At 41.4% G+C, this 19,596-nt stretch overlaps 1 protein-coding gene across 1 annotated transcript in view; it reads left to right on the top strand.

Annotated features, from left to right (window-relative positions):
• LOC117754086 (vasoactive intestinal polypeptide receptor 2-like) overlaps window positions 1–367 on the top strand; it is a 17,487-nt gene extending 17,120 nt beyond the window's left edge. Inside the window, exon 13 of the mRNA XM_034572756.1 lies at window positions 1–367. This exon is cut by the window's left edge and continues 109 nt beyond it. Coding sequence (XP_034428647.1) covers window positions 1–65 — 65 coding nt within the window. The 3' untranslated portion in view covers window positions 66–367.
• Window positions 368–19,596: the final 19,229 nt, after the last annotated feature.

Here is a 19,596-nt window from a genome sequence, read left to right as displayed (position 1 = left end):
CCGCCCAGTTTCCCAGGAGCTCCCGCGCCCCGTCCATCCTGCAGACGGAGACCACCGTCCTCTGACCAGAGACTCGTGGACGTAGACTCGAGGTCTGGACAGTGAAGCCAATGCGGAAGTGCCTGAAACCTGTATTCTCCGGAGCGGCCAGCAGAGGGCGACTCCTCTTGATGCAAAAAGACGTTTCTGTAGAGATTTATGTCTCGATCTCTAGTTTCAAGTCTTCTTCAACACGACTGAGGTTCATTTTATAAATTATGGTTCATTTAGAGTCAAATAGACCATAAAGCACGGTGCGCATTGGGGCGCAGTGTGATTGACAGCTCGTACCGTCCAATGGGTGCAGGTGGCAGGTGGAGGTGGGCTTGCAGCTCTCAGTCAGGCTCCACCCCCCCACCCCCTCCTCCAAATATGGTGACTTCTGTTTTTCTTTTTTAAACAAGATGGCGCTGGACAAAATGTCAAACTTCCAAAACGGCAGCTCTCAAACCAACAGGTGGCGTCGCGGCGTGTTGACACTCGACCGGACGAGGGACGAGGACGTCTTTTTGTTTTTTAACTCTCAGAACTCGTATTCAAAGTGACGCCGGACACAGGGAGACTCTCACCGTTTGCACGTTTCGACTCACAGACGTTTCTGAGGCGAGAGACTTTTTCTCCAAGTGTGTGTTCACCCTGGATCACAGTCCATCAAACTGTTCCTGCTGGAACATGGAGCAGAAAATGTACTCTCCCTCTATAATTTGATATTATAACTGATATTCCTACATATTCTCGGTCATTTAAAAGTATTCCTGAGTCCCAGCTGAATGTATCACCTGCTGGTGTTGGTAACTTGCTCTGAAGTCTTCTACTTTTAACTTTTTTTAATCTTTAAAACAAAGAGCATTTAACCCCAATGATTAAAAGCAAGCCATAAAGAATTTATGTAATTGAAATATGTTGTTTAATCACATTTATAACAAAGAAATTACATCGTGTGTCGGTGGAGAATCACAGATTTTGACAATCGTAATTATATTATTATTTTTTTGTTTTCAGGGCCCAGGGAAGCAGAATATATGTAATTATTCTTCTTACTTGTGGCCGATTCAAATTAAGGATCTCAGTTGTTTTCGTTTTCAAGCCAATTTATTGTACATTTAAATCATTTTTACGAGTCTAAAGTAAAAAAAGAAGATTCTATAAAAACCACAGAGATATGTCCTCTCACGGCCTCTCAGGTTGATCTCGTCTGGGACCCGAGCTCCTCGATGTCCACTGAGATGATAAAGAGCAGTTTCATGTGGGAGTTGAGGGAACGTGTTACTGTGGCTCACGTGAGTCTTTAGAGTCCATGTTGATTTTCATTTCTCGGAATTGGGGCCAAATCCAAGTTCTTGGAAGTGCAAAAGAATTGGGAAAAAAATATTTAATGTTCTATATCTTAAACTATAATAAATTACTATAATTCCCTGCAGGTTTCACTAAAAAGTAAAGTGATGATGTGTGAGATTCACTGATCAGAAAGCAGATATATCTTGTTACGTGTGCAGAGAACAGACACTGGACATCTCAATCAAAGGGACTCGGTGGGACAGCAGTGTTTTTACAGCTTTAAGTACCATGATGTCGATTACTGTGCGTGTGTTCCCGACCCCGACGGAGACTGAGCATCAATGTCATTTATAAGCTTTGGAATACAACTGTAAACCTGTGATTTCATATATTTTAAAAGCTTTTATTGTGAAGGCTGAGTCACGTTTGTGTGTTTGTTATTGGGACAATAATTTATTATATGAACAATTAAACACAAACGTTTGTGAGAACGAAGCAGACGAGGCTGAGACGCTGAAGAAAGAACAACAGAGAGAAATGACTTCTGCAGCAAAACAAAAAGAAAACAACTCATTTGAAACGTGTCTACAGACCCGTTCTGGTTTCGTCTTTACGTTTCCTTCAGCTGACAGTTAACTCATCTCTCCAGTGTGTGTTTATCTGCACTTGACAGTTCACACTGACCCGTGCTGTCAGAGGTCGGAGGTCAATGAGGAAGAGAGCATCTTGTTCCACTGGTAAACAGAAGAGAACAAACTCGCTGAGCGACTCTACCTGTCCTCCTGGGAGTGCTCCTATTTATTTTGGATTGGAGAAGTGGTTCTTCGGTCAGGTTGGAGTTTGCAGAGCATTTTTAAAGATGTCGGCTAAAAAGGTGAAAGACAGTCAGCCGAGCCGAAGACAAGTGAGAGTGAGGCCCTGGAAAACCTGATTGGTGAAGAGGAAGATGGCAAAAATATAAAAGCACAATACCAACCCAGGGAGGAAGGTGTTTCTCCGGGGGTTGGAATGTCGGATGATGAGGACACAAGTAAATATCTTAGGTCGTGTTTGCCTCCTCCTGTTTTAGTCCTTTTCTTTCACTCTGTATTTTAACATCACAAGTTTAAAATGATCTCAGCTAAAGGAGCAGCTTTTCCTTGTTAATGTGTTTAACATCATCCTGAGTCACATTAAAACTGTTCACTCAGTAAAATGAAGGAATAAAGTTCAACATTAGCTCGTAAGAAGCCTGGTTTAGCTAAGCTATGAACAAGTTCACTTCCTGGTGTCTTAAGTCATGATAAGTGGTTCTAAATGTTTATTTAATTTAATTTAGGAATATGTGGTAGCTAATATTAATACATTTTATTGGTGTTAATATTAATGAGTATTTATATTGTTAGTTTAGTCGTAGTTTTAAGAGATAAGATAAAAGTTTATTGATCCACACGCTGGAGACGTTCACTTGTTACAGCAGCGGGTCGGACTGACAAGAGAATAAAACATATTTTAAAAAAGGTAATAGAATAAGTATGTATATTATAAACACCTTTCACTGTAGTGGTTTATAAAGAAATATTATAAAGTAAAGTGCAGTGGTACAGGATGATTTCACGAGCAGGTAGAGAAACAGTTTGTACATAAATATATTGTTATGTGCAGATGACAGTTTAAAAAGTTAGCGGAGGAGGGGAGAGCGGAGGAGGGAAGAGCGGAGGAGGGAAGAGGAGCAGAGGATGATGAAGGGGAGAGCGGAGGAGGGAAGAGCGGAGGAGGGGAGAGCGGAGGAGGGAAGAGGAGCAGAGGAGGGGAGAGCGGAGGAGGGAAGAGCGGAGGAGGGGAGAGCGGAGGAGAGGAGAGCGGAGGAGGGAAGAGCGGAGGAGGGGAGAGCGGAGGAGGGAAGAGCGGAGGAGGGGAGAGCGGAGGAGGGAAGAGCGGAGGAGGGAAGAGGAGCAGAGGAGGGGAGAGCGGAGGAGAGGAGAGCGGAGGAGGGAAGAGCGGAGGAGGGAAGAGCGGAGGAGGGGAGAGCGGAGGAGGGGAGAGCGGAGGAGGGAAGAGCGGAGGAGGGAAGAGCGGAGGAGGGGAGAGCGGAGGAGGGAAGAGCGGAGGAGGGAAGAGGAGCAGAGGAGGGGAGAGCGGAGGAGAGGAGAGCGGAGGAGGGGAGAGCGGAGGAGGGAAGAGCGGAGGAGGGGAGAGCGGAGGAGGGAAGAGCGGAGGAGGGGAGAGCGGAGGAGGGAAGAGCGGAGCAGGGAAGAGCGGAGGAGGGAAGAGCGGAGGAGGGGAGAGTGGAGGAGGGGAGAGGAGCAGAGGATGATGAAGGGGAGGTGGTGGATGTGATGATGGAGAGGAGGGAGACCTTGGGAGTCGACTGAGCTTTTGCTCTCCTGTGAGAAAGATAATAAAAAGGAGACCGTAAGGGATTTGAAGAAGTTATGAATTATATGATATGATAATGATGATAACGTGAGCATGTGAGTAAATGAACAACAATAAGAAACTCACATGAAATCCCTAATCTTAGGTCCAACCCACTTAGCGTTGAACTGACTGCAGTAGAGACCCGACTCTGTCTGAAAGCTGCAAGAATCACAAACATGTGCAACATTAGTACTTTCCACACTCAGACTAAGTTAAGCAACACTTTGTAACTTTTGCAGAGCCACAGCGCCCCCTGCAGCCACATGTGGTGATCTGCTTCTCGACCCAGAAGAGCTGCAGCTGTAACAAATCCACCAAACTCTGTCCATGATTCTTCATGTTTTAACAGTTTTCTGCTGAATATTGGAGATAAACTCTGGTTTTTAATAACTTCAGAGTCTTTTTAACTGATCTCAGTTCAGCTTCACTCTTCAACTGGAGCTGGTTGCAGCTGCGACTCTGAGTCGGTTCTTCTCACAGGAGATGGAACCCACTCACCAGAGTTACAGAGAGCAGACGTTCAGGGTGAGAAGTGGGAATGGAAGAGAAACCTTCTCCATGCCCCTAATCAAACTGCATCGTGTCAATCTTCAAATCTTTATAACATTTTTGACCTCTTCTTACTTACATCACAGCTTTGACACATGGGGGGTTCGCCTGCTGCACCATGAATCCTGTGATGGGCTCAGTAATCGGATTTCTGTTGACCGTCTTGCAGCAGGTCGCCAGCTTCTGAGCTGAAGAGGGATGAGAAAAGACCAGAGTTATCACAGGAGGAAAAATCATCTGCAACATCCTGTAGCTTGTTTCTTGAAAACTCCGTCTTACCTGCCGATCCAGACTCAACCACAACTACCAGGACGATGGCGACCAGCGCACTTCTCACCAGGCTTCCAGAGCTGATCATTTTTGATAAGTAAGAGTTGAGATTAATAAATACTGAACAGAGTAATTTGTTTTGTTCTGTCTTCTCCTGTCCTCTCCAGAGATCTTGGTGAACTGACAGACGTCTGAAGACATCGGATATTTAAGACCTGAAAAAAGCAGAAGTGGTGAGTCATCTTCCGACTTGTTTCTAACTTGTTTCCATCGTCTCTCGTTTTTCTCAATGAATGACCGGCTGATTGACGGGGGGGTTTCCACGAAATGACCGACAGGAAGCACTTTCCTCATGAGACTTAGGTCAAGGGGTTTCCAGATGATCTGATTGCAGGCATATTTGTAATCGCTCAGAAGTCTGAGGTCAATAAAACATATTTTAAAAAAGGTAATAGAATAAGTATGTATATTATAAACACCTTTCACTGTAGTGGTTTATAAAGAAATATTATAAAGTAAAGTGCAGTGGCACAGGATGATTTCACGAGCAGGTAGAGAAACAGTTTGTACATAAATATATTGTTATGTGCAGATGACAGTTTAAAAAGTTATTTTTACGTTAGAAACAGTTTAAATCGGAGAGAAGTTAGAGGCTCTACGAAGTTTTCTACGTCGCTAAGATCCACTCAACCAGATTCCAGATCGCTGGGTCCAACAAACAGGTTGAACAAACACTGAGTCTCATTTTCTGCTCAGGATTAAAGAACAAATATTTTATTATTAAAATATTATTTTTCTAAACAATTTTGAGAGAAGAAACTTTTCATTTCCGACGCTGGAAGTAGAAAATCGAGAACTTACGAACCACAGTGAGTGTTTCAGTTCAGTTTTTGCTGTTGCTTCATCCCAGCCGTGCCACCAGCTGACACTAGTGCACCATTGAAAATACAAGTTACAACATCTGACCTCCGTCGCTGCTTCACAGAGTTAGAAGAAGCAGAAACATTTAAGAGCTTTCTGAGGACAGGACTTCCTGCAGGACTGTTAGAACGCAGAGTTTCTGTGTAACTGAGGTGCAGCAGTTAAGCAGTTTCATCATGATATGTTGTCTTGGCCTGTCCCACTGAGCAGGAGGACGATGGACAGGATCCTCGTGGACATTTCAAATGACGCACTAGCCCTGATCAGGCTGCAACTACAGAAGCTGACGAGTCTTGGGACATTAATCGGTGAGAGCGCCACCTTTGTTAGTTGTCGGTAAAATGTCCCAACCGTTAACCGCATTGTCCACATGTCATGTTTCATTCATCTGGATAAACACTGTGGCTCACAGGGTGAAGGAATGAAGTCAGAGGAGAAACAAGTTCACAGGCGCAACATTTATTTCTGACCAATGTTTTCAATAGTTGCACAGTTACAAGCTTTTAAATCAATAAATAATCCTAAACAGTTCAATTTCATAAATACATTTTAGCTCTTTATCAGTGTGAACACATGACACTCTTCATAATGTTGTTTACAGCAACTTGTAAATAAAAATTCTAATAAATACATGAATACTTCTATCAGCGCTGGTCAATTAAATTAAACTAATAAATATTTATTTTTATTAAAAGAAACTAAATAAAACTACTGTGCTATTCAAGTGCTTTTTTTTTTTTTTTTTAAACATTTCGTTTATAGCAGTGTTGATGCCAGAGTCGGTGACTTCTAGACGAAGGTCCTTGACGGTGGAGGTGAAGCTGTTCTACCGCTTGTGAAGGTTTCATCAGCAGGAGTCTCAGATGTGGAGGAGATGGAGGGAAGAGCGGAGGAGGGAAGAGCAGAGGAGGAGAGAGCGGAGGAGGGGAGAGCGGAGGAGGGAAGAGCGGAGGAGGGGAGAGGAGCAGAGGATGATGAAGGGGAGGTGGTGGATGTGATGATGGAGAGGAGGGAGACCTTGGGAGTCAACTGAGCTTTTGCTCTCCTGTGAGAAGGATAATAAAAAGGAGGCCGTAAGGGATTTGAAGAAGTTATGAATTATATGATATGATCATGATGATAACGTGAGCATGTGAGTAAATGAACAACAATAAGAAACTCACATGAAATCCCTAATCTTAGGTCCAACCCACTTAGCGTTGAGCTGACTGCAGTAGAGACCCGACTCTGTCTGAAAGCTGCAAGAATCACAAACATGTGCAACATTAGTACTTTCCACACTCAGACTAAGTTAAGCAACACTTTGTAACTTTTGCAGAGCCACAGCGCCCCCTGCAGCCACATGTGGTGATTCCACTTCTCGACCCAGAAGAGCTGCAGCTGTAACAAATCCACCAAACTCTGTCCATGATTCTTCATGTTTTAACAGTTTTCTGCTGAATATTGGAGATAAACTCTGGTTTTTAATAACTTCAGAGTCTTTTTAACTGATCTCAGTTCAGCTTCACTCTTCAACTGGAGCTGGTTGCAGCTGCGACTCTGAGTGGGTTCTTCTCACAGGAGATGGAACCCACTCACCAGAGTTACAGAGAGCAGACGTTCAGGGTGAGAAGTGGGAATGGAAGAGAAACCTTCTCCATGCCCCTAATCAAACTGCATCGTGTCAATCTTCAAATCTTTATAACATTTTTGACCTCTTCTTACTTACATCACAGCTTTGACACATGGGGGGTTCGCCTGCTGCACCATGAATCCTGTGATGGGCTCAGTAATCGGATTTCTGTTGACCGTCTTGCAGCAGGTCGCCAGCTTCTGAGCTGAAGAGGGATGAGAAAAGACCAGAGTTATCACAGGAGGAAAAATCATCTGCAACATCCTGTAGCTTGTTTCTTGAAAACTCCGTCTTACCTGCCGATCCAGACTCAACCACAGCTACCAGGACGATGGCGACCAGCACACTTCTCTCCAGGCTTCCAGAGCTGATCATTTTTGATAAGTAAGAGTTGAGATTAATAAATACTGAACAGAGTAATTTGTTTTGTTCTGTCTTCTCCTGTCCTCTCCAGAGATCTTGGTGAACTGACAGACGTCTGAAGACATCGGATATTTAAGACCTGAAAAAAGCAGAAGTGGTGAGTCATCTTCCGACTTGTTTCTAACTTGTTTCCATCGTCTCTCGTTTTTCTCAATGAATGACCGGCTGATTGACGGGGGGGTTTCCACGAAATGACCGACAGGAAGCACTTTCCTCATGAGACTTAGGTCAAGGGGTTTCCAGATGATCTGATTGCAGGCATATTTGTAATCGCTCAGAAGTCTGAGGTCAATAAAACATATTTTAAAAAAGGTAATAGAATAAGTATGTATATTATAAACACCTTTCACTGTAGTGGTTTATAAAGAAATATTATAAAGTAAAGTGCAGTGGCACAGGATGATTTCACGAGCAGGTAGAGAAACAGTTTGTACATAAATATATTGTTATGTGCAGATGACAGTTTAAAAAGTTATTTTTACGTTAGAAACAGTTTAAATCGGAGAGAAGTTAGAGGCTCTACGAAGTTTTCTACGTCGCTAAGATCCACTCAACCAGATTCCAGATCGCTGGGTCCAACAAACAGGTTGAACAAACACTGAGTCTCATTTTCTGCTCAGGATTAAAGAACAAATATTTTATTATTAAAATATTATTTTTCTAAACAATTTTGAGAGAAGAAACTTTTCATTTCCGACGCTGGAAGTAGAAAATCGAGAACTTACGAACCACAGTGAGTGTTTCAGTTCAGTTTTTGCTGTTGCTTCATCCCAGCCGTGCCACCAGCTGACACTAGTGCACCATTGAAAATACAAGTTACAACATCTGACCTCCGTCGCTGCTTCACAGAGTTAGAAGAAGCAGAAACATTTAAGAGCTTTCTGAGGACAGGACTTCCTGCAGGACTGTTAGAACGCAGAGTTTCTGTGTAACTGAGGTGCAGCAGTTAAGCAGTTTCATCATGATATGTTGTCTTGGCCTGTCCCACTGAGCAGGAGGACGATGGACAGGATCCTCGTGGACATTTCAAATGACGCACTGGCCCTGATCCGGCTGCAACTACAGAAGCTGACGAGTCTTTGGACATTAATCGGTGAGAGCGCCACCTTTGTTAGTTGTCGGTAAAATGTCCCAACCGTTAACCGCATTGTCCACATGTCATGTTTCATTCATCTGGATAAACACTGTGGCTCACAGGGTGAAGGAATGAAGTCAGAGGAGAAACAAGTTCACAGGCGCAACATTTATTTCTGACCAATGTTTTCAATAGTTGCACAGTTACAAGCTTTTAAATCAATAAATAATCCTAAACAGTTCAATTTCATAAATACATTTTAGCTCTTTATCAGTGTGAACACATGACACTCTTCATAATGTTGTTTACAGCAACTTGTAAATAAAAATTCTAATAAATACATGAATACTTCTATCAGCGCTGGTCAATTAAATTAAACTAATAAATATTTATTTTTATTAAAAGAAACTAAATAAAACTACTGTGCTATTCAAGTGCTTTTTTCTTTTTTTTTAAACATTTCGTTTATAGCAGTGTTGATGCCAGAGTCGGTGACTTCTAGACGAAGGTCCTTGACGGTGGAGGTGAAGCTGTTCTACCGCTTGTGAAGGTTTCATCAGCAGGAGTCTCAGATGTGGAGGAGATGGAGGGAAGAGCGGAGGAGGGAAGAGCGGAGGAGGGGAGAGCGGAGGAGGGAAGAGCGGAGGAGGGAAGAGCGGAGGAGGGGAGAGGAGCAGAGGATGATGAAGGGGAGGTGGTGGATGTGATGATGGAGAGGAGGGAGACCTTGGGAGTCAACTGAGCTTTTGCTCTCCTGTGAGAAGGATAATAAAAAGGAGGCCGTAAGGGATTTGAAGAAGTTATGAATTATATGATATGATCATGATGATAACGTGAGCATGTGAGTAAATGAACAACAATAAGAAACTCACATGAAATCCCTAATCTTAGGTCCAACCCACTTAGCGTTGAGCTGACTGCAGTAGAGACCCGACTCTGTCTGAAAGCTGCAAGAATCACAAACATGTGCAACATTAGTACTTTCCACACTCAGACTAAGTTAAGCAACACTTTGTAACTTTTGCAGAGCCACAGCGCCCCCTGCAGCCACATGTGGTGATTCTGCTTCTCGACCCAGAAGAGCTGCAGCTGTAACAAATCCACCAAACTCTGTCCATGATTCTTCATGTTTTAACAGTTTTCTGCTGAATATTGGAGATAAACTCTGGTTTTTAATAACTTCAGAGTCTTTTTAACTGATCTCAGTTCAGCTTCACTCTTCAACTGGAGCTGGTTGCAGCTGCGACTCTGAGTCGGTTCTTCTCACAGGAGATGGAACCCACTCACCAGAGTTACAGAGAGCAGACGTTCAGGGTGAGAAGTGGGAATGGAAGAGAAACCTTCTCCATGCCCCTAATCAAACTGCATCGTGTCAATCTTCAAATCTTTATAAAATCTCTTTTTTGACCTCTTCTTACTTACATCACAGCTTTGACACATGGGGGGTTCGCCTCCTGCACCATGAATCCTGTGATGGGCTCAGTAATCGGATTTCTGTTGACCGTCTTGCAGCAGGTCGCCAGCTTCTGAGCTGAAGAGGGATGAGAAAAGACCAGAGTTATCACAGGAGGAAAAATCATCTGCAACATCCTGTAGCTTGTTTCTTGAAAACTCCGTCTTACCTGCCGGTCCAGACTCAACCACAGCTACCAGGACGATGGCGACCAGCGCACTTCTCACCAGGCTTCCAGAGCTGATCATTTTTGATAAGTAAGAGTTGAGATTAATAAATACTGAACAGAGTAATTTGTTTTGTTCTGTCTTCTCCTGTCCTCTCCAGAGATCTTGGTGAACTGACAGACGTCTGAAGACATCGGATATTTAAGACCTGAAAAAAGCAGAAGTGTTGAGTCATCTTCCGACTTGTTTCTAACTTGTTTCCATCGTCTCTCTTTTTTCTCAATGAATGACCGGCTGATTGACGGGGGGGTTTCCATGAAATGACCGACAGGAAGCACTTTCCTCATGAGACTTAGGTCAAGGGTTTTCCAGTTGATCTGATTGCAGGCATATTTGTAATCAAAAAAGAAGTCTGAGGTCATGGGCATGTTTCAACTTGTTTTATCTGTAAGTTAAATCTGACTCATTTCAAGGCAGTTTCATTTCTCAATAAGAATAAATAATGTACAAGATATTTTGACCCTCAAGGTGAATGTTTTCCTTTCAAAGAGTTAAACTCTGTGGCATTTATGTCATAAAGAATTCATGATTTAAGTTTAGTCACCATTTGATTTTCAGAGAAACAGAAAAGCGTTGACTTGTTCTATAATACAACGGTAGTGCAGGAGCAGTTAAAAACCTTCATGCACTGATGTAGTGTGTAATTCATTGAGTTTGAAGAACATATAACAACACACTCTTCTGTGAAGATAAACCATAGCCTGTGAATCAAAGAGCTCAGAGTGGTCTGTTCCAAAAAACATCTGTAGCAGTGAAGTCAAGGCCTCAGTCGCACCAAGAGCCAATTAAATCACAACAATTCAAACACACACACGCTACAAAATACTTCTTGTATACTCTTCATGGTGTATTTTTCCGTAATTATGCAACAAATCTACACAACTATATACGGGAAATAATTCAAACCATAAACTGTAAATAAAGATGATTGAGGACGCGTCTCCTCTTTGTCCCAATATCTAGAAATGAGGCCAAAATATCGCGGATACGAACGCTGACATTTTGTGCAGCTGAATAAAATGTTTAGAATATTATTTAACATTGATCCTCCCGTGCACTGGAATCAGAGGAGCACACGTCAGTAACTGTCCAGTCGGAGGTTTGCAAGCAGGCAGTCACCAGCTCACACACCTTCCCCACAGACGGTGAACTGAAATGTGTGAGCGTCAAAGACCGGGACTTCCAAGAAGAGCTGAGGTGAGGCCGAACAGAGACATGCGGCTCGTTTAAAAAAGAATTAGAGGAAGGAAACAGGAGATGACAGGGTGACACCGGGGCAAAAGCAGAAGCGTCCACACTCTTTCAGTTTTTGTTTTCTCAAAATATCAAACTGCAAAAGCAAAAGTGACTTTGTTCACATCCATGAAATTAATGGAAGGCTTTTCGATCCTTTCAGAATTTGCTGGAAGCCAGAATGCTGCTGAAGCACCGTTTGACCCAAGGAGATGTTAACAAAGTGCATTTAACATTTATGTTTTGTTTAGTGTGTAAAAGAGGAAGTGTGTCGTGTGTCACTTTTTCACATCTCCATCGATCAGGAATCCCTCTCAACTCGAAACAAACATCAGTGTGATAAGAAACGACCTGAAATGACAGAAACCATCTGTCCCATCTGCTAACATGGAGGTTTGTGGCCTACACAGGAGCCAGCCATCAGGGTGCGATGGAGACACTTTGGCTTCACGTCTGGGAGCCGTCATGTCGTCCATCTACGATTTAATATGATCATATGATATCTTTTTAAATGTATTTCAGAGTTCAGGGTGGGGGTGATGCAGCAGCGGAGGGAGCAGGATCTCCTCGTGCCTGTGTGGGTCTCCTCAAGGAGCTTCTCCTCCCACAATCAAAACCTGCAGGTGAGGTGGTGCAGCATCACGGGGCCAAAGACCTCCAGTGGATCTTGTCCTCCTTTCTTCACAAGATATTTCAAGAAACACGTCGTCATCATCTCTGTAGAATATATCGAAGCAGAGAGTATTGGGTTGAACTGGTAGTTTGAGCATTCCCAGTCTGAAAAGAATCAAATTGTAACTCAAAGCAGAGAAGTTTGTTTGGTCTCTTAACTTCTAAGAATTAACTAATTCACTTAAATTCAACAGTTTCCTCTGCTCTGCTGAGGAACATTGGTTTCCAGCTTCTCCCACCAGGTTTGATTCGAGGCACAGCACACAGAGGAACAGAGGCTGAGGAGATCCGTTGCCACAAATTGAGATAAAAGTCCCCACTTAGACTGTTAAGATTAAAATAAACCAGACTTCCTTCCTACTTTCCTTTTTCTCTCTACTTGCAACACACCGGGTGTTTTTAACAGGGCTTCACGTGCAGAGTCGGCAGTTTCTTACAGTTAAAAAAGCCAAATTAGATTTCTGTGTGAAACATATCGGCCTGGGAGTCTTGTGTAAGCAAAGAGCTGATAACAGAGGAGGGGTTGCATTCTTCTAATACTGACCTTTTGAAATGATGTGTGCTTATGTCAAAAAACATTTTAAAACCTCCAGTAACAGTATAAGAGATTTCTAACTTAGTGGTTTGCTCTGTTGCTGCATTCCACAGCTGGGTGCAGTTCTTTATTCCGTGTGCTCACTCATCCATAAAGTTGTAACCGTCCACACAGACACCCAGACCTCCAGGTTTCATGCTAGTCTGTCCAGTAGTTAGAATCCTGCTAACTCACAGACGGACAAAACTAAAACACCTCTTTGGCAATACAGGAGTTTTAATTACACGTCTCAGATAAATAGATGGACAGAAAGCCGGAATGATGAATAAAGGTTGTGAAGAACTGTCATTTTACGATGGAAACTTTGTGACTTCATGGTTTCCATGCGTGAGGGTGAATGGTATTTCCTTGAAAATCCTGCCCTCCCTCCGGTTCAAGGACACAACGATACAAGAAAACAGGAAGTAATTACGCAGATCAAGAGACTTTTGGAACTATGACTGGGTCATGTGCCACGCTGATCACCACCCAGTGCCTTATTCCTACTTCCACTCATCAGGGCAGACACCAATGCTTATGTCAAAAAACATTTTAAAACCTCCAGTAACAGTATAAGAGATTTCTAACTTAGTGGTTTGCTCTGTTGCTGCATTCCACAGCTGCCTGCAGTTCTTTATTCCGTGTGCTCACTCATCCATAAAGTTGTAACCGTCCACACAGACACCCAGACCTCCAGGTTTCATGCTGATCTGTCCAGTAGTTAGAATCCTGCTAACTCACAGACGGACAAAACTAAAACACCTCTTTGGCAATACAGGAGTTTTAATTACACGTCTCAGATAAATAGATGGACAGAAAGCCGGAATGATGAATAAAGGTTGTGAAGAACTGTCATTTTACGATGGAAACTTTGTGACTTCATGGTTTCCATGCGTGAGGGTGAATGGTATTTCCTTGAAAATCCTGCCCTCCCTCCAGTTCAAGGACACAACGATACAAGAAAACAGGAAGTAATTACGCAGATCAAGAGACTTTTGGAACTATGACTGGGTCATGTGCCACGCTGATCACCACCCAGTGCCTTATTCCTACTTCCACTCATCAGGGCAGACACCAATGCCTTGTCATGCTCTGCGGCTCCGGACGTGGTGAAATGATGGTGAGGTTTCTTGTTTCACACCAGATGTTACGAAACATACGTCGACAGGTTGACACACACTTTCCTGCAGCCATCAACATTTTCCACACTTTACACTGCTGATACAGGTCGACAGCACAACATCTACATCCAGAGCAAGGTTTGTATGAAAGAGAAAAATCCCTCCCTCATGACACAGTCTGAATCAGCGAGTGGAGGGTTTCATGAAAATGGAAGTGACAACACACCGGCTCACATGTCTCGGATGAGTTAACGTCCACCACTGACGACAGGGATGATGACTGAAGTGAATAAAATGAATTTATGTTAAATCTAAATTAATAAAGGTTTCTACAAGAACGTGGTGGATTTAATTCCTCTTCATTTTCTCCACATAGAAACAAGCTCTGCTGATCATTTCCATGTGAAGCTCTGGGTAACTTTGCTTTAAAAGATGCTGCATAAATAGTTTATGGTTATTAGTTTTTCCTTTTCATCAATTGAAATCTTTGAGGTTTGAACATGTGTTTTCACGAGAGGAAACAGGTTTTTATCATAAATAACATGATGGGTTTGAGTAGATGTATCTGTCATCAGATCAGAATCATAATGAAAACAAATGCTTTGTCATCAGTATCTGAATCTTTGTGTCAGACAGACATTGTAAAACACAGGGAATAGTTAAATGTGTCATGACTCTTTGTCTCCCCCAGCAGGTTGAAGTAAGGACTGACATGTCTGAGACGCACAGAATCAGTTAAAACTATTTATTAACCACAAGTTAACCCGCTGAGGGAGATGTTAAAAAGTTCTACACTGTTTTAACTGAAAAAATAACACTTGCATATATTCATTGTTTAGAGTTTCACAGATTTGTGTTTGTGAGGGCGTGGTGAGATATATTTGTATTGTTGAATATTTGAATGTCTTTATTCTCCACAGGCCTGAAGAGCTTGGACACACACACCGTCTGTCCGTGTAAAGAAGAGACGGAGACAAGTCAGGTGAGTGGTTGTCTCCACTTTGTCCCCATCAAGTGGGGAAAACAGAAACTGCAGCCAACCTGCCTTTAGGAAATGAACTCAGAGACTAAAAGTCAGAGCTTGGCAATGGAACAATATCAATAACTTTAGGTTTCATAAATAGCTGTATAGCAAAATGTGTTGCTGTGAGGAGAAAGTGAGGAGGTATGAAACACAATTGATTGACCTCAGATTCGTAAAGAAAATTTGTAAAAGTGTTTTCTGTCGATAAAGAAAAGTTTAAAAGCACAACTTTCCCTCAGGAGCAAAAATCCGTCTTTAAACTTGATATAAATAAAGTAATATGTGACATTTATCCTGGTACTGGTTGATATCGATGGATATGAGCATTGATATCTTGATGTCATTTTTTGGACATATCGCACTACTGAAAGTCAAAGAGTTGACAGCTAATAATCCAGGTTAAAAAGGAGTATGCAAAATAAATCATATACAAAACACAATCAATTCACAGTAAATACATGAACATAAACAGTAAGAACCTTGAGAACGTCCTCATGAACCAGTTGGAGCACCTAAGGTCCCACAACGATTATCAATGCATCTTGATAAATGCATTTCTTTAAACTGTCATTTTTGAACAGGATTAGAATTGATTTATAAGTGAAATCTATCTAGATATTGTTTAGTTTTGTTTACAGAAGAGTCACAAAATACACTCAATATCTCGGTGGAAGGAAATCCCCAGTTCATGCAGTGAATCAGCTCCTCACTGGGAAGTCTGGGACAAACCCAGACGCTGCATGTTTAGAAAAAATGAGTCATTTGTATTTTTATTCGCATAATTGTTGATGATTTATTCATGAATCCAACCATTTTTCATTCCAGGTTCAAAAAGTACAACTCATTTGTGTAACTGGCAGCTTTACTGCCAAATAAATACTTTTAGTGCCATATAAAATTAAATACAAAAATAATTATAATTTTAAATAGTAAATAGAGTAAATAGTATAAATAGTAAATCAGCTCCACAGTGTTGCTCCGTCATTGTCATCATCCGTGAGCTTTCTTGCTTGAAGACACAACTGGAAGGCACCTAATCTGCAATGTAGAGGAGAGGAAACAGGAAAATGCAATTAGATAAGTCTAAAAAAATCAGGAAACGCTTGATCATTTGTTGTAATGATAAACTGAACTGCTTATTTATAGCTTCTTTTAGTTCCACTCGTTTTTTTCTACCCATTTAAGGAGCAGCTACGTTTTTGTGTACAGTTCTATAGAATACAAGGGATATCCACCATCTTAGTAATTATCAAGTGTTCTGACAGAGAACATCTTAACACCACTGTTTAAAGATACTGTTAAAGATACTGCAGTACACGAGTAAGTTAATATTAGCAAAACGTGCAGAAAGTATCAAAATGATATGTACTTCATATAAGTACATGACTGATATGAACAGATAGATATATTTTCATGTCCTAGTTGTTTGATGAGGAGCTAAGTTCCTTGTGTTATTCGCTGCTGCATAGTTTGTAATATATAACATAGTTTGTAATATATAACATAGTTTATATCTGGGTTGTAAAACTTCACATTTCATCGTTGTAATGAAACCTGACATAGTTTAGTTTAATTCAAAACTGTTTTGATTCTCCAGACCTAAACAAATAATCTCAATATACTGATGAATATCAGATTGTTTTACTGAATAAACTCATCTGTACATTCACTGTTAATGATGTTTGAATGTGTGATCCTCACCGTTGTGCTGCGTTCAAAGAACTTGTGATCGATGCACAACCAGTCGTCTTTCTTATTGTTTCTAATCCTACAGAAAGGAAACAAATGCACAAAACAATTAGACATGTGCTGAACGTCCACAGTGGAAAACTTTGAATTCAGCTGGCACTTTGAGACATTACAGCTTAGTTTCCGTTGTTGCTCTTATCAAGATCACAAGAGTTGAGAGTCATGCAAACATGCATCATCTAACAGATTGTCCTGTGCAACCACATCTAACCTAAATGAAGCTAAAGAGTTTTAAAGTGGTGTGCACTCACAGGTAGGCGTCTTTGTTACAGTGGTAACCTTTCTTCAGTTCAAAACACTCTTTGAATTCCTGCATCCTGAAGTTGACCTTGGGGCAGCATTTACGAGGGATAAACGAAGCCGCTGAAACACACGCAGAGAAAGAGAGAGAGACACTGTCGTTACTCAGTGCTTCACATCACACGTCATCAGTAGGAATGACATGATCTGAGATGACTTCAGGTGAATGTCAGAGGACATGATTAAAGTTTATCTATCTTAACTAAATCCCAGAACAGGTTTTCTCCTCCGGGTGTTTGAAAGTTTACATAACAACGTTCACATTATCGAGATCTGCAGCTGGAAAAGTCTGAGAACTAAGTTTACTTTATAAAAAAAAGGCTTTAGAAAAGTATAAATATCTATTTTAAAATATTTTATGGAATAAACGAATAATCAAGAAAATAATCAGCAATTAGTCGATTCTGTTTATCATCCAAAATGGTTTGACTAAAATCTTTTATAAGTATTAAATTACATAGTTAAACATGTGTGGCATTAAACAGCCTTATTAAGTCTTTAATTTAACTTGGTCAATACAGCAAAAACTCTGTATAATACTCATTAAATAGTTATTTAAAAAATCATTAAGCCTCGTTATTCATTGAAGTTTTAGTGTATTTGCATTCTGTGATTTCTCCTTGGTTCAGGCTGCAGAAAGTAAATATTCAAATTGATTAATCTCCTGTTTACTGTCTTGATAAATTGATTAATGGTTTTGTCTATATTGTGTAATATAGTGTATTAGAGTTTATTCTAATTGATAAATTGACTAATCATGTCAGGTCTACTCTCTGCTGCAGTCAGCTGTTCCCTCTTTTCTACATGGGATTCAAATTCCATATGCACACATTTTACACAAAGCAGAAAACAAGTGTCAATCCCACGTTACCTTGTGATATGGAGACGATCATCACAACAGCCAGAGCGAGCGGAAAGATCCAGCGTCCAGAATCCGTCGTCCTCATCTTCAAACAGTGACTGGATCAGAGCTGCAAGCGGCTTCGCTGTTCAGTTCGGAAACTGCTCAGAGTCGAATACTGACCGAGGCAGGGGGCTGCTATCTTATATACAGCAGCTTCATGCAAGAAAGAGGAACCACTGTTGTCACCAGCAACGTTTCTGGAATGGAAATAACCGAGATGCCCCGATGACAAGATGGGAGATAAAGACTCACACACGCTCAGGAGGTCTTGGAATATGTTGCCATGTCCATATATGTTCAGGTTCTTTACGATGTCGTGACAGGGTTTAATCTCTGGCTGCTGCGGTTTCTCTGGTTTCCAGTTGATAAAGCCACGTTTCACTGACGCTTCCATCCAGAGTTCACAGGCGGAAGAATAAAACACGATATCAACAACTTCATGACAAGCAGCTTATTACAGCAAGAAATGTGAGCCTGTCGACCGAAACCCTCTGAAGTAGATTCAGTTATGAAGTTATTCATAATGTTCTTGGAGGCAAAGCTCCAACCAGGTCGTTAAAAAAGAATCGATTGATAAACCAATGCCATACTTTTTAAAATCATTAATAATAATGGGCGACTTGACTCCACCTTCTCCCACTACTCAGAAATGTGCTGAACCAATCACGAGTCAGTCTGTCAATTATGACCTTTCACCCCATTTTTACATCATCAAATAACTAATTATAACCAAACCTACCGGAAACATCAACATTTGAAAATCAGTGAGATACGAACCTCCTAAAATGACAGAAACAGAAAAATGTATTTAATGTGAACTTTGACTTTTTAGTTTGGTCCATGTTCCATCTGCTAACATGGTTGAGATGGCGTTTAAGACCTATATCAATAGACCGATAGACAACCATCAAGAGGTGATCGAGAAGTTTTGGCTTCTCTTTTCATACACGTCTATATACAGTCTCTGGGTTATATAGAGTTAAACAATGAGTACAATTGATTTCTCATGTGTTACTAATCATTGATTCTCTTTCAATTCTCCTTTTTAAACCGACAGAACAACATAAACTTTCAGGGAGATCCTCAGTCAACCGCACCAGGTCAGGTCCAGACATTTATCAATGGTTTCAGGGGGCAGGATCGGTGTCTGTGTGTATGTGTGTGAAACCGAAGGGGAATCCCCCAAACACATGTTCCAGCTCGGAGACACACTAAGAATAAAACCCTCAGACTGGCCAGACGACTATTTTTAGCATCCAGTGTTACTACAATAACCTCAGAAACCAGTCATGTTGGCATGACACGATGCCGCAAACCCCAAAAGAGGAATAACTCACACACATGGAATGTAGCTGCAGCGGATTACATTCCTTTACCTTTAAAGTTACATTACTGCGTAGTCTTCTGAACTCAGCGCCCCCTACTGGCTTTATCTCTATCTCGCGCTCTTCATCAGCGAATGGAGCCGCGGTTACAGCGGAGTTCAAATATGTAGACTTTAAAATATGTGGCTGCTTTTCATATGGCGATCAAAACTGTAGAAGCGTTAGAGAAACTGAAACACTGACAAGTCGAGATATGACAAAAGTGACGGTTCTCTTAAAATACCTGTGATTGATTATAAAAGACACTTTCAAATTGTCTTGACATCACTTCAAACCTACAACTGAAAAAAACGCTTCAGTCTTAACAAAGACAAAAGGAGAAATTAATAAAGATATATAACCAGAGCATCACGGTCAGATGAAACCAAAGCACAGACGGCACCGAGC

This window comes from Hippoglossus hippoglossus, chromosome 20, assembly GCF_009819705.1.
Source record: "Hippoglossus hippoglossus isolate fHipHip1 chromosome 20, fHipHip1.pri, whole genome shotgun sequence".
NCBI classification, from domain to species: domain Eukaryota; kingdom Metazoa; phylum Chordata; class Actinopteri; order Pleuronectiformes; family Pleuronectidae; genus Hippoglossus; species Hippoglossus hippoglossus.
Note: the sequence above shows the minus strand (reverse complement) of the source record. Positions and strands in the feature narration are given on the sequence as shown.